The sequence below is a fragment of the Myotis davidii genome, unplaced genomic scaffold, assembly GCF_000327345.1.
Source record: "Myotis davidii unplaced genomic scaffold, ASM32734v1 scaffold428, whole genome shotgun sequence".
In the NCBI taxonomy this organism is placed as follows: domain Eukaryota; kingdom Metazoa; phylum Chordata; class Mammalia; order Chiroptera; family Vespertilionidae; genus Myotis; species Myotis davidii.
Window position 1 is genome coordinate 3,105,715 of NW_006299834.1, and position 15,086 is coordinate 3,120,800.

Genomic DNA, 15,086 nt, shown 5'->3' on the forward strand with positions numbered 1-15,086 from the left:
CCGCTCCTGCCTCCTCAGCAGCACTAAGGATGGCCGACTGCAGTGTAGGCCTGCTCCCTGCTGGCAAGTGGACATCCCCCGAGGGCTGCCAGAGGGATGTCTGATTGCCATCTTAGGCCCAATCCCCTGGAGAGCACACCCAAGCCAGCAGATGGTCATCCCCAGAGGGGTCCCAGACTGCAAGAGGGCAGAGGCTGGGCTGAGGGACCACTAACCCCGAGTGCACAAATTTTTGTGCACCGGGCCTCTAGTATATTAATAATAGAGGAAACCAAGTATGGGGTATATGGGAATATTGTACTATCTTTGCAATTTTTCTGTAAATCCAAACTTCTAAAATTTAAAGTTTATTTAAATAAAAATTGCATTAAGAACTTGAAAAAATACACAAAAACAAAATGAAAACCACCTGAACTCATTATCCAAGAAACCACACTTAATATTTCATTATGTAGCTTTCCAACATCTTTAACTTTTTTTCTATTTAATTTCTGACTCATTCCCCAATCTCTAGTTGGTTCCAGTTCAGGATATACTCTCTACCATGGCAGGCAAACCAACCAACAGCAGCACCAAGTCTCGGCCAGCTCCCTGACTGACCACAGAGAAGAAAGTTGGTGAATCCTCCTGGGCTCAGAAAGGAAAAGGACATTTTCAGATGCCTTCTTTGTGTCACTCTGCTATGCCACTGCAGCCACTGAACCTCACATCCACCCAGGATGTGTGTCACCATTCAGGAGGCACCTAATCTGTGCTTCCACCTGTCATCAGGCTCTCCTGGTCTTTTTTTAAATTTCCTCCTCCCTTACCCCTCCGCCACTCCTTCTCTCCTGGTTATTAAATGAAATCTACCATCTGCCAGGGAAAAGGGGGGCAGTCAAGTGTCCAGGACTCTGAATGCAGTTGAACAGAAGCCAGTTGTCCTAGGGTTTGTCCAGACCCTGGTTTCTGGATGGTTCAGATCTTAGTTTGCATCACTGGTTAACTGAATTAAACCTAATTTTGAGAAGGCATGAATGTTCTCTCTTCTCAAACTTCAGCCCATCCAAATGCCTTTAATCAAAATGCTAAATGGGAAAATAAGATAACAAAATTGCACTTAAAATATATCACAAATATATAAAAATGAGAATGAGAGGAAAGAAGAAACACACAACAAAACAATGTACCCATTCAAATAGCCCAGGATCACCAATCACAAGTTCAGAAATCCAATAGAATTGTCAGAACAAGACTGTCAAGATCTTACTTCCTCTGAGGAAATTTAGTAACCAAACTCCATGATATCGGATATCCCCCGTGTGTCTATGTAATAGAAATCCTGATTACAGATACACTGATGGTAGCTGCTTCCTCTGAAGTGGCCCACACTAGAGAAGTAGAGTGATTGATCAGAGCCATGACTTAATTCCTTGTGCTAGACCCGATTTAAACATCCGCATGAGAGGAATGACAAATTGTTTCTGAGAGTCGAAATGTCATGTGGCTCCACATCATCCATGCTTGCTACACTGAACTGTATTATAAAATTTGGTTTTCAAGATTGCCTTATTCTTTCTTTCCAATAAGTTTAGCTCTTTACTTCTACCTTTGATTACATACAAATGGAGACAATTAAGCCTCTCCTCCCTCAAAACATTCCCATTCCTGACAACTCAGGAGTCTTCTGTTTGACCTGAAAGGGTGGGTGGGGGAAGAATCACTAACTTTTAGCATCTGCAATGTCTGGGTCCAAACCAGCCTGACTCTCAACAATGGGTACTGGTCTCAGTTGTCTCTCTTGGGACAACAGATAATTAAGTCATTCTTCCTCCTCACAACCATATTTGAAGCACTAAGTTTTCTCTTACAGGATAAAGAGCCCTAACATTCCTTCACCACTCATGATAAGGTCTTCTTTGGAAGCTGGCTCTCCAATGATCTGTTCCTCAAACTGGCCGTCCAAAATTGAACAAAATACCATGAGTGTGGAACAGTAAGACTGGTGAGTTTTTTGGACACATACCATTAACACATCCTAAAACGGTCTTATCTCACTGGCAACCCTTTCTGGTTTATACTGAGTCTAAGGTTAGCTTATTCACATTTATCTTAATTTTTTCTTCTTAGTTTTGGCCACATCAAATCAGCCTATTTAAGGTTAGATGAAATCTTAGTTGTTTATCAAATAATGTATTGGTTAATTCTCCTAGTTTTGTGTCATTTACAAATCTGATAAAGAAGCTGTCTTCTTCCCAGCTATGCTGAAAAAGTATGTAGAGGCACGGCTAGTGATGGAGAGCTGCGCCCCCTTCCGGTGGAGATAACCCATAATCTATCTTCTTTAGCTACCGCCAATTCAACAAACTATCAGTTTGTGTAATCAGGATTAAAGATTGTCAAAGGCCTTGATGAAATCAATCTTCCCTATTGGCTTTTACTTGATATATAAAAGCCTTATCAAAAGATGAAGGTCAGGCCAGGTACAATCTGAGCTGAGTAAGCCTGATGATCAAATCAGTTTCTTTGAGAACTTATTATATCTCCAAATTTCATTACTTATTTTAGCCAAACATAACTGAAATAAAGATATCCAACCACACTGAGTCACTGGATCCAGGTTACTTTGCATCTTAAACCCAGATCAAATTTACCTTCAAAAGAGAGGACCAGGAACTTTACTAACTTGAAATCAAGTGAACGTGTGAAAAGGACTAGATGAGAGGGAAAATACGCCTCGAAAGAACAGAGGGTGAACTATGAGCTACATTTATTACGTTAAGTCTGTTTTGCTGTAAAAGAAACAGAGTCCAACTACAACGCACCAAAAAGGAAAGCAAATATGAAACAAAACATTAAGATGTCAGTTTTGCTAATACTTTTTCAATGTCAGTTTATATCACTGAGACCTAATTAGATAAAGAATTTACTCCACGCCGAAACCGGTTTGGCTCAGTGGATAGAGCGTCAGCCTGCGGACTGAAGGGTCCCAGGTTCGATTCCGGTCAAGGGCATGTACCTGGGTTGCGGGCACATCCCCAGTGGGAGATGTGCAGGAGGCAGCTGATCAATGTCTCTCTCTCATCGATGTTTCTAACTCTCTATCTCTCTCCCTTCCTCTCGTAAAAAATCAATAAAATATATTAAAAAAAAAAAAAAAGAATTTACTCCACCATTGAGCTATTTTTCTCAATTGCCTGTCAGAATTCTCTCCCTAGACACCGGCAGCTTAGCCACCATGCCCACATATGCTATCCTTCCAAGCTGTGTTTTCAGTGGGTCTCACCATTCTCTACTCAGTTACCCAAGCTAAAATCATCACTGCTTCTTCCCGCTCCTCATTCAACCAGCTGCCAAGTGCTTACCCTTCTAGGAGCCCTCAGATCTCTCCCCTTGCCTGTAACAGCCACTGCCTTGGCTCAAAGCCCTCATCATCCAGTGCGTGGCCCATGCAGCAGCCTCCTTGTGGGCCGCCCTACCTCCTGTTTAAGTCTTGCAAATCCACAGCTCCAGAGTGATTTGAATATAAATGATAAACTCTTGCCTGTCTTCCACTTTAAATCCTATAACTACTTCTGGGGCACTTGATATGCCATCAAATGACTGCAATTTCTCTCTCCAATGCTGGACATATCCTCTCAGACTGGTGACCCCAGGTTAACTCTTACTTGGCCCTAAGATTCAGCTCAGATGTCACGCTGTCCAAGAAGTCTTCACCACCTTCCACTATTCGAGGGTTATGTCATCCTTTGTGATCCCTCAAAAGATGTGCTTCCCTCAATTCCTGTGCGTACTGCTTGGTATTATAATGAACTATTTACAAGTCTTCACTAAGGTTTGAGCTCCCTGAAGAATCTACACATCTTTAAAGCCCCCACATTAAACACATACTGAGCACTTGGTCTGCACTTGATAAATGCTTCTGAATCGACTCTTGTGGTCCCCAAAAGACCAAGAGGAAAAATGACAAACACTTACTGAATACACACTATGCACCAAGCATCATGCTAGGCCTTTCGATCTCACATCCCTTTATGAAATGTATATTTTTATCTTGTCAGTCAGTAAATGCCAGAAATCAGGACTGAACTCAGACCTATCAGATAAAACCCTATTGTTGTCCATTATACCACATTCTCTAGACCAGTGGTCGGCAAACTGCGGCTCGCGAGCCACATGCGGCTCTTTGGCCCCTTGAGTGTGGCTCTTCCACAAAATACCATGTGCGGGCGTGCACATACAGTGCGATTGAAACTTCGTGGCCCATGCACAGAAGTCAGTATTTCGTGGAAGAGCCACACTCAAGGGACCAAAGAGCCGCATGTGGCTCGCAAGCCGCAGTTTGCCGACCACGGCTCTAGACCAAAGGAGAATTCAGAGAAATCCACACAGAAAATAGTTAAGACAGCTCAAACAACCAAAACTTTACAGTCTAGCCAGCAACCTGCTTCGAATTCTAACTGGCCCCATTCACATCACACCTCCCACAGATTGGAAACATTCCCATTTTCCAGGTTCTGCAGCCCAGCAGTATAAAAAGATGGCATTTGGGAAGACTGCAGCTCCACCGAAGTGCTCCGATGCTTACCTGTTGGGATGCACGCCCAGTGAAAGAGGAAGGATCCAGTAAACGGTCCAACTGGGAGTGAATGGGGCTGAAGTAGGCATCGGCGAGGATTCGCTCTATGAGGTCATTGTCGCCTCCTTCCTGCTTGACCACAGCAGCTGCCTGCTGGGAGAGCACTCTAATTTTCTCATGGCAATCCTGGAAGACAGTGAGGCATTGTTGGTTCACCACTAACAGGGCATCTGAATGCCTTGATAAGTCACCGACACTTCACATCCACACTGTCTCTGGCTGGTACACAAAGCCCCTCCGGGCTGAGGTGGTTCCCCTTACAGTCTGACTCCAAGATCTTGACTCTAACCACAACCTAGGAGAGGGCAGGCTCCTCTAAAGCTCTGAACCATCTCTGTGCCCTGCCTACTTCCCATCACTTCCTATGGAAATTCAGACCTAAGCCCTTCACTAAGAGCAGACCTTTTCTACAAGGGATTGATTCACTTTTAATAAACTGAGTCTACACACTCACCCTCCAGAATAAGCTCATTTTACGACAGAATATGGTCACTGTTCTGTACCAATACCATGGCTTAAGGTAATGATAGAATCTCCTTCCTTCACCCACTCCTCTTTAGGACGAAGGGTGCACTCAATTTATCCAGCAGCACAAGGAGTTACAAACCTGGCGGTTACCCCCGGCTTTCACCATGGCCATGATGATGTTCTCTGTGGCCATGAAAGGCAGCTCTTGCCGAATGCGCCGCTCAATTACCTGGAAGAATGAATGAAAGGCCTCAAAGTTGCAAAGTCATATACACAGTAAGATAACAACTATGACCAGCAAAATGCACATCAGGGTCATGAATTAAATCTATACCATATGTTTAATTTTTCTTAAAAATTTTTTTTTTATTAATTCTGGGGAGGAGAGAAACACTGATTTTGTTGTTCCACTTATGTATGTATTCATTGGTTGGCCTGACCAGAGACCGAACCCGCAACCTTAGCGTATCAGAACGACACTCTAACCAGCTGAGCTTCCAGGCCAGGGCTTAATTTTTCTTAATAATCCAGATATTTGATTTAAAAAAATATATTGATTTAAAAAAGAAATATTGATTTAAGAAACTTTAAAAAGTTGCTTCATTGAAAACAATTCCTAAAACCTCAACTGTTAAATTTCAGTGCCATTGCAAGAGCCAAGTATCTGATGGGAATGAACCCACCTGCCTCAGGCGCTTAAAAACAGGCAAAGGGGGTTCTAAGATAGTAGCAGATTAAATGGAAGCTACACTGACACTCTCCCACGACCAAACTGGAATGACAGCTAAGACAGAAAAATCATCCTGAATAACCACTGAAGACCAGCTGGAGAGAACCCTCACAACCAACAATGTAAAGAAGAAGCTACATTGAGAATGTTTTCTACATGAAGCTTAAACGTTGTTTTTGAGAAAAAATGTTACTTTATGAAAATAACAATTAAAAAGTAAAAATAGCCGAAACCGGTTTGGCTCAGTGGATAGAGCGTCGGCCTGCGGACTGAAAGGTCCCAGGTTCGATTCCGGTCAAGGGCATGTACCTGGGTTGCGGGCACATCCCCAGTGGGAGATGTGCAGGAGGCAGCTGATCGATGTCTCTCTCTCATCGATGTTTCTAACTCTCTATCTCTCTCCCTTCCTCTCTGTAAAAAATCAATAAAATATATTAAAAATAAATAAATAAAAAATAAAAAGTAAAAACAAAAACAACAAAAAAATAGGCAAAGGGATGCCCTGGCGAGTGTGGTGAAGTGGTTAAAGCGTCAGCCTGCGTATGGAAGGGTCACAAATTCGATTCCCGGTCAAGGGCACGTACCTGGATTGCAGGTTCGATCCCCAGCCCCAGTAGGGGGTGCATGTGGGAGGCAACCAATCAATGTGTGTCTCTTAAATCGATGTTTATCTTTTTCTTTTTTAAAATATTTTATTGATTTTTTACAGAGAGGGAGGGAGAAGGATAGTGAGTTAGAAACATCCATGAGAGAAAAACATCCATCAGCTGCCTCCTGCACACTCCCTACTGGGGATGTGCCCGCAACCAAGGTACATGCCCTTGACCGGAATTGAATCTGGAACTCTTCAGTCCACAGGCCGATGCTCTAGCCACTGATTCTCTGCCCACCCCACCCCCCTTCCTCATTCTCTCTAAAAATCAATGGAAAAAAATCCTCAGGTGAGGATTAACACACAGGCTAAGGGAACAGTCTACTCTGCCAGTCACACCAGACCTGATGATTCTTGCTGGTAGACTGTATCAAAGTACTTTTCCCCATTTTCTAGAAACATGTCTATAAATTCCACATGTTTGTTCCCTAGAGCTCATGTCACAACCTGAAGAATGAGCTCCTGTTGGGAAGAACTACTGGATCACACTATAGCTCCCCCAACATACCCACTCCAGAGCAGGAAAAGGTTACACTCCCCTTCCCACACTCCAACCCCTCCCTAATATTTTGCTTTTTAATTGAGGCCTCTTACTTTGGGGTACACCACCAGTCCTTCAGAAATGTTCTGCAATGTATTCAATATAGTGTCTGCAGTGAGAAATGCTTCGGCCAAACAGATACGTCTAGGAAACAAACAGCCAATTCAGTTATCTCTTTAAACAAGTAACAATTTCAGTGAAATGTAGGGTGTGTCCCAAGCAGTCCTATTGACTTCTCACGTCACATGTGCTATTTGGACAATTTCCTTCATTCTCTGACTTCAACAACCTCCATATCCTGACAACCCTCAAATCTATCGCTTCTTGTCCAGACCACCTGCCCAAGCGCCAGACCATATACTCGAAGAGCTCCACCTGGCTGATCCATAGGTATCTCAAACCCCAAACTGAATTCAGCCACTTTTCCACTGCCTCCTGCTCACCTTCTCAAAACTGCTCTCTCCCCCTGTGGCTCCTGGCTCAGTAAACAGCACTAGCACATCATCACCAACCTTAACACTCACTCCATCAACCACCAAGGCTGGCCCTGGCTCATCGGCCACTGTTTTATGTCTACATCCTTCCTCTTCATTCACGTGGCCACTGTGCCAGTGTGGACTTGGATTTTTAAAATAGCCTCCTAGAGCCCTAACTGGTTTGGCTCAATGGATAGAGCGTCGGCCTGTGGACTGAAGGGTCCCGGGTTTGATTCCGGTCAGGGGCATTGCCTTGGTTGCGGGCGCATCCCCAGTGGGGGTGTGCAGGAGGTGGCTGATAGATGTTTCTCTCTCATCGATGTTTCTAATTCTCTATCCCTCTCCCTTCCTCTCTGTAAAAAAATCAATAAAATATACTTAAAAATAAAATAAAATAAAATAAAATAGCCTCCTAGCCCCGCTGGCATGGCTCAGTGGTTGAGCTTCAACCTATGAACGAGAAAGTCACGGTTCAATTCCCAGTTAGGGCACATGCCCAGGTTGTTGGCTAGATCCACAGGATCCCCAGTGTAGGGCGTGCAGGAGGCAGCCAACTGATGCTTCTTTCTCATCATTGATGTTTCTATCCTTCACTCCCTCCCTCTCTGAAATCAATAAAAAATTTTTAAAAATAAAATAGCCTCCTAACTTGTTCTGACTAGATCAATGTCTCCTTATAACGGAATGTCCTAACTGTTGCAGGGTGTTTTAGTGGGCACATCTCACTAGGTCACACCCTGCTAAAAAGTATTCAACGGCTGATTTCTGAATGAGTGCATGCCATATTTCCATAGGTAAACCCTGGGTTACCCAGAGACCCCAAAAAGCTAGCTTTAACTACGTATCCTCTACTCAAGAAATCCCAGTACAATGCAAGCAAACCAGTGTAATGTGAATCTGCTTTAAATAAGTACATACATACAGTAGAAAACCACATACATGTTGAAATTACTTCTGACCCACTTCACACCTCATTAACATGTCATTGTGCCAGGCACCACAGGTGACATCTATCTGCCTTCAGAACATTAGCTAAACTCCTTTTCAGGGCCTATAACACCCTTCATCAACTGGCTACAATCCTATGGGTCCACCTCATCTCATGCCACATAGAGACTTCATTCCCCAGTGCCTATTAGTAACTCAGTTTACTCCGTAAAATGTCCTTCTTCTGTCTTTGGGCTTTTATACGTTCCCAATCTTGTCTTAAATGTCTTTTTAAAATGTCTATTTATTTCTTAAGTCTTCCTGTAAAGCTTTCCCTGACTCCTCACAAAGAGTACCTTGTCCACACTTTGATTCTAACACTTATCACACCGTTCTTTCTATATTCTTGCCTCCCACTGAGACTCCAGGCTCCTTGGGGACAATGAGAAAATGCAGACACTCAAAACATGCTTCTGTGACATCCCCACTCCACTGACCGATTGGCACTATCATCCAGCGTGCGTTCAAACCATTGCACAGATGCCGTCTGCAGTGGGTCCATGATCAGGGTCATGAGGTGACGGGCAAGGCTGCAGCACCGCTCTGAGCGCATTGGGTTCCGCTTGTATGGCATCGCACTGGAGCCTGCCCACGTTCAAAGACAAGAAGCAAAGGCAGAAAAACTTCAGAGGAGGGCGAGAGCCTGCGCATGCTGGCGTGTGAGCCGTTAACACACGCCCACAAGCCTGGCAGCACCTCTGCGGTGTGCCAGTCTTCACACACACTCACCAATCTGTTGTTTCTCAAAGGGTTCCTCCAGCTCCTTGAGGTTTGCCAGGAGTCGTATGTCAGTGCAGATCTGAGGAAAAGCAGGGGTGGAGGCATTACCCCATTCTTGAATGCAGGAATCTGGGGGCAGGGACTAGGGCCCCAGATTGTTAAAAATGACAACTGACATCGCTTGAGCGACGTAAGTAAGTCTGAGGCTGACTGGTCTGTCTGTGGTGTCCAAAGCTCTCATCCCACCCCACCAGCTGCCACCACTCACCTTGTGCACCGAAGCCCCCAAGCTAGCCAGCACAGACAGCACCTCAATATCCACTTTTCGTGTATAGGTCTGCCCTGTGATGATGAAAGCCCTAGAAATAAATAGAAAAGAGCCTTAAGTGGAAATATTTCAAAATGTGACTGTGTCAAAAAAAAAGAACAAAAACAGACCCTAAGTGAAAGCTTGGTCTCACTGGTATACTAAAGTCACATTCGGCCCAGAGGACCTGACAACTAGTTCCTGGAACAAACTGCTCTTCCACCCTTTTTACTAATACCCAGTCAGCTCCTGCCTCAAGAAGGAAAAAGGTCCATGTGTCCATGTCCTGCTGCAGCCTGAAGGATGTGCCTGGAAGGAGCCACAGTGGAGCCCAGTGGCCCTCAATGGAAATGGCCAGGTTTAACTAATGCACTGGAGGTCTCAGTAAATAAACAAAACAGCAACATGGGTAAGGCTATTATTCTAAACATCTCAGAAGTAAAAGTTTCCTTTTTCTTTACAGATTGTAAGAAAATAGAATCCAGACAATTAGAAAATAAACCCCAGGCAAGTGATGAGAGGAAGTGAGTGGAAAGGAAAACACCAAAAAAGTGAAGGTCAAATCTATAGATACAGTGAACACAGGCTGTTCATCATTTACTAGGGAGTCCAGCCCTTTCCCCATTTACCTACCTCTTAAATCCTGCCTTTTCTGTCACCAACTTGTCAAGCTGCTCTACCTTGGAAAGAAAAGACATCCCTATAGTAATCCAGGGGTGTCTAGTATGAGAATATCTCATCCTGCACAGACTGCGCTCCCCGTACCCCTTCCTGTCCAGATGCCACGCATCCCGAGATCGATCCCCTCCAGTTCCGGGGTCCGCTTTTCTCTGTGCCCACCACTGAGTTCCTGTGTCCCCAGGTCGCTTTCAGAGTACCTTCTGGTCATCTCCCTCGAAGAGCTGCAGGAAGCTGGCCTGGGTGCCAGTGGTGCCTTTCACTCCCCGGAAGCGCAGGTCATCTCGGACACGCTTCAAGTTCTGAAGATCCATGCAAAGATCTTGAATCCAAAGACAGCAACGTTTCCCAACTGTGGTCAGCTGAGCAGGCCTGGAGGCAGCCAAAGGGAACACAGGCAAGTTCCAAACCAAGAACTGACTTTCATAACAGCTTCCTTGCTTCCTCTAGTCATCACTGTTACCTCTGGGAAGAACTAAAGTAAGAGATGGACAAAACTGGAGCTAAAAACTTTGAGCAAATTATAGTTAAGAAGATTCTATGCCACTTATGAATATTCAAAGATTACAAAGCTAAAGGGCTCCCAACACAGTTCTCTCTTCATCATCAAGAGGAAATGTAAGGGCAGAGACAATGTCTGTTTATCTCCAGACTTTGGTAAGAAATATACATAAACTCATGTAAAAACCATTTGCCAAGGATCTAATGTTTTCTTGATTTTGGAAATAAAACAACAAACCAAACAGGCATCCTGTCCAATGGAGTGCACACTGTAAATAAAGAAGGTAACTGTTATTTGTTGTGAAAAATACGAAAAAAGAAAATGAGGGTGAGGAACATCCTGTCCAATGGAGTGCACATTGTAGAGTAAACAAAGAAGGTAACTGTTGATTTGTTGTGAAAAATACGAAAAAAGAAAATGAGGGTGAGGACAATGGAGAATGCTACTCTAGATTGGCAATCAAGGAAGGCCTTTCTTTGTAAGGAGTCAAGACTTTATGAGGAGCAGCCATACTGTGGAGATCCCCAAAACACACATAACAAAGGACTCGAACGTAACAGCTAATGGCTGTGTGTGCAGTCTGAAGTCTAAGCCAATCCACTGCAGGTCTGTTTCTGAACATAAAACATTACAAATAAACTGCAGCAATGCAGGAGTCCTAATAGATGACCGAGCCCCTTCCAGATGGAATTTCTCTATTTGGCTGATGATACTGATAGCTGGAGAAATCAAGAAACACCACTGGGAATGTCTCTAGCAGGCAGACCACATGCTATATCTCCAAATTAATCTGAAGTAGTTTTCTTCGCTAACTCCTGCTAATAGATTACAGGTACAAGCAAAGAAATAAATAAAAATATCTGCCCTGTGATGATGAAAGCCCTAGAACAGATCCGGCTAGGCTCAGTGGATAGAGCGTCAGCCTGCGGACTGAAAGGTCCCAGGTTCAATTCCGGTCAAGGGCATGTACCATGGTTGTGGGCACATCCCCAGTAGGAGGTGTGCAAGAGGCAGCTGATTGATGTTTCTCTCTCATTGGTGTTTCTAACTCTCTATCCCTCTCTCTTCCTCTCTGTAAAGCTTTCCCATAATTTGGATTACTTCCTTGGTCTAGATTCCCTAGAACAGAAGCATGAAATCAAGGGGTATGAATACTTTCTAAGGCTCCTGATACTTATTTCCCATGAATTTGCATGGATCTGTTCACAGCAGCATTATACATAATAGCCACAAATGGAAATGGCCCAAATATCTACCAACTGATGAATGGACAAATGTGGGTAGACGTTGAAAACACTGTGCTAAGCTTAAAAAAACACATACAAAAAAACAGTTAAAAGGGACGAATATTGTATGATTTCTACTTAAATAAAATATCCACAAGAGGCAAATCCAGACAGATAATAGATTAGTGATTGCCAGGGGCTATGGAATGGGGAAATAAGAGCGACTGTTGCCCTAACCGGTTTGGCTCAGTGGATAGAGCGTCAGCCTGCGGACTGAAAGGTCCCAGGTTCAATTCCGGTCAAGGGCATGTACCTTGGTTGTGGGCACATCCCCAGTAGGAGGTGTGCAAGAGGCAGCTGATCAATGTTTCTCTCTCATCGATGTTTCTAACTCTCTATCCCTCTCTCTTCCTCTCTGTAAAAAAATCAATAAAATATATTTTTTAAAAAAAGCGACTGCTAATAGGTACAGGTTTTTTGTGGGGTAATGAAAATATTCTCAAATTATATACTGTGATGACTGGTAACTGTAAATATACTAAAAACGACTCAATTGTACACTAAAAGGGATGAATTTTATAATACGTGAATTATATCTCAATAAAGTTGTTTCTTTTTCATTGCAGGGACTGACACACACCGAGGAGATGCCTACCCAGCTACACCATTTTCTGAGTTCCCAGTGCCTGCTAACTGTGGCAGCAGACACCTCTCAGTATGCTATCCCCAGCGAACACCGGAATGCCTGCAGTCCCTGCGCATCTCCAACAGATGCCGGAGAGGAAGCGAAGCTGCAACACAGGGAACGCTAGGTGTGTAGGGAGGCAGCAGAGGAACATTTGTCCTGGCCAAGACACACAGACACGGAGCACTGACTCCTTCACACAGACAATTTCTTCAGGTTTTTACCAATAAATACAGACCCTAACTTTTAGAAAGATTAAAATCAACTTGGGCTTTCCTAAATTGATGATATAGGAGATGATAAACTTGTTACCATAGCAATACCCCATCAAAACATAAGGCACATGCTAATTCACCACTTCTGAACTACCATCACTCAAAACCTGCTATGCGCATTCCAAAAATCACATCATCAGCTTTTAAACAGGGTTTTTTGGAGTAATCATAAAAATATTTGCACTTTTTAAAAATAAAAAACTAAAAAAGCAGTAGAGAAAAAGATTAATTACCCTACTATCTCCTAAAGCATAGCAATCAATATTTACAGCTTGGTATAATTCCTCCCAATTTTTGTGCTATTTATATACTGTCTTTATCCCCTAACATTAACCTAAGCATGTTTCCATATTAGTCTTACCTGAATAATTTTAATGGCTGCATATTATCCCAACCTGTGGATATACTATATATCTTACTTAATTATTCCCTTATTGTGGGACATTTAGATTGTTTCCTATTATAAATAATATTTTAACAAAGACTTTTGTACATAAAGCTTTCCCCATAATTTGGATTATTTCCTTGGTCTAGATTCCCTAGAATAGAAGCATGAAATCAAGGGGTATGAATACTTTCTAAGGCTCCTGATACTTATTTCCCAATGCTTCCCAAATGAACTATTACATTTACTCTCTCGCCAGTACAGCATTTAGCATAGGTATCAGGGATCTGCTTAAGCTCTGTTTTGAGATTATCCACCTCAAGGTTTCCCTGCAGAAGAACTGAACACTAAATGAAAGCCAGTTGCACATAAACAAGCCCCATTCCCAAGATGCAATCATATCACTTACTGGAAATGTGTGAAACCTAAGGTGGGAAGATCAGCTCGGTCCTTAGCAAAGTCAGCAAGCCGAGAGATCACTCTGGCAAGCTATAAGAAAGACCATGCGGTAGAAAGAGGGTGAATTCAGGTTGAGCTCATTATATAATCAGGAACTAGACTTTTACACAAGTTAATATAGAATTAGACCTCCAGCTCAATGAAGGCACAGGCATCTTTTCATTTTTGTATCCTCAAGTGCCTTAAAGAGTTCATAGCAACGAACATTTGAAAATTGAGTTGACTAGAAATTAGATATAGGATCATTCACCTGAGTAAATGAGCATTTATTTAGATGACTATTGTGTTGATTTACTTGTAAGTGGTGCCCATCCCCTATCACAGGGAATCTAGGGCTGGTAGGAAATTTCTGCCAACTCCTTACCTTTGGCAAAAGCAGGTCAAATGCATTTCTAAGAATAATCAGGTCCTGCAAAGGAAAATGCAATGGTCTTATATTAAACAGCTTTGCCCAAACATTACTACTAAAACTCATTGAACTGTATATTTAAAATGGGTAAATTTATGGTATGTAAACTATACCTCAATAAAGCTGTTTTAAAATAGAGATAATAGCATCTAACTCTTATGACTGTCATGAAGAATAAATGAATCCTATATAATAAAGAGCCAATATGCTAATTACACAGAACAGCAGAACAACCGTCTGGACGACCTCCCAGACGAAGTCGGGGCTGCGAAGGCCGAGGCAAGCCGCTGTGGCTGCGAGGGCTGAGCCCTGGCACGAATTTCGTGCATCGGGCCTCTAGTATATACATAAAGTGCTCTGAATAGTGCCAGGCACCTAGTAAACTCTTAGGAAAATATATGCTGATGCTTTTTCTAATTAAAGGTTTTGTTTAAGAATCACAATGCAACCCTTTTTTCTTTTCTGATGTAACAGTAAAGAATTGTAATGGACCTCGAAAAAATTCCTTTGGAAAATTACCTTGGTCAGGAAAATGCTAAGACCTTGGGTTGTGTCCAGCATGCCAATGAGTAAGCGTTACCTGCAGGTCTTAGTCTATGGAGGTGAGTAGGGGCTTATAGTTTAGACAGAAGGGATATCAAAAGCAGAAAATTCCTGAGCATTAAGATATCCCTAAAACTAAAGAACTATGGAATCACTTTCTCAAACTGGATAAAGTAAAATACAATTTGTAAATGCATTATAAATAACGACTGAGTCCTAAGTGGAAACAAAACAACATGGGTTCCTACTGTATTGTCTCCAACATAGCAGGAGGTGGCCCCAAGATGTATAATGCCAGCAGCTTTGGGACAGCAGTGGCCAAACGTGTGCACATGAGCCATCACATCATGTCGTAATTTCTTCTCTTCCTCAGCTGCCATCTTGAAGTCGATATTGTCTAGGTTTGATTTCATCTCCTGGATTTG

At 43.0% G+C, this 15,086-nt stretch overlaps 1 protein-coding gene across 1 annotated transcript; it reads right to left on the minus strand.

Moving 5' to 3' along the window:
* Positions 1 to 4,420: 4,420 nt before the first annotated feature.
* On the minus strand, positions 4,421 to 15,080 carry ADSL (adenylosuccinate lyase). Its single transcript, XM_015571951.1, has 11 exons — positions 14,910 to 15,080; positions 14,074 to 14,118; positions 13,660 to 13,739; positions 10,378 to 10,549; positions 10,133 to 10,179; positions 9,461 to 9,551; positions 9,202 to 9,271; positions 8,910 to 9,057; positions 7,063 to 7,153; positions 5,226 to 5,315; positions 4,421 to 4,744 (listed from the first exon to the last, which is right to left on the minus strand). The coding sequence occupies exons 1-11, from the start codon at positions 15,072 to 15,074 to the stop codon at positions 4,436 to 4,438; spliced, it is 1,308 nt and encodes a 435-aa protein (XP_015427437.1). The 5' UTR covers positions 15,075 to 15,080; the 3' UTR covers positions 4,421 to 4,435.
* Between the last annotated feature and the right edge of the window lie 6 nt (positions 15,081 to 15,086).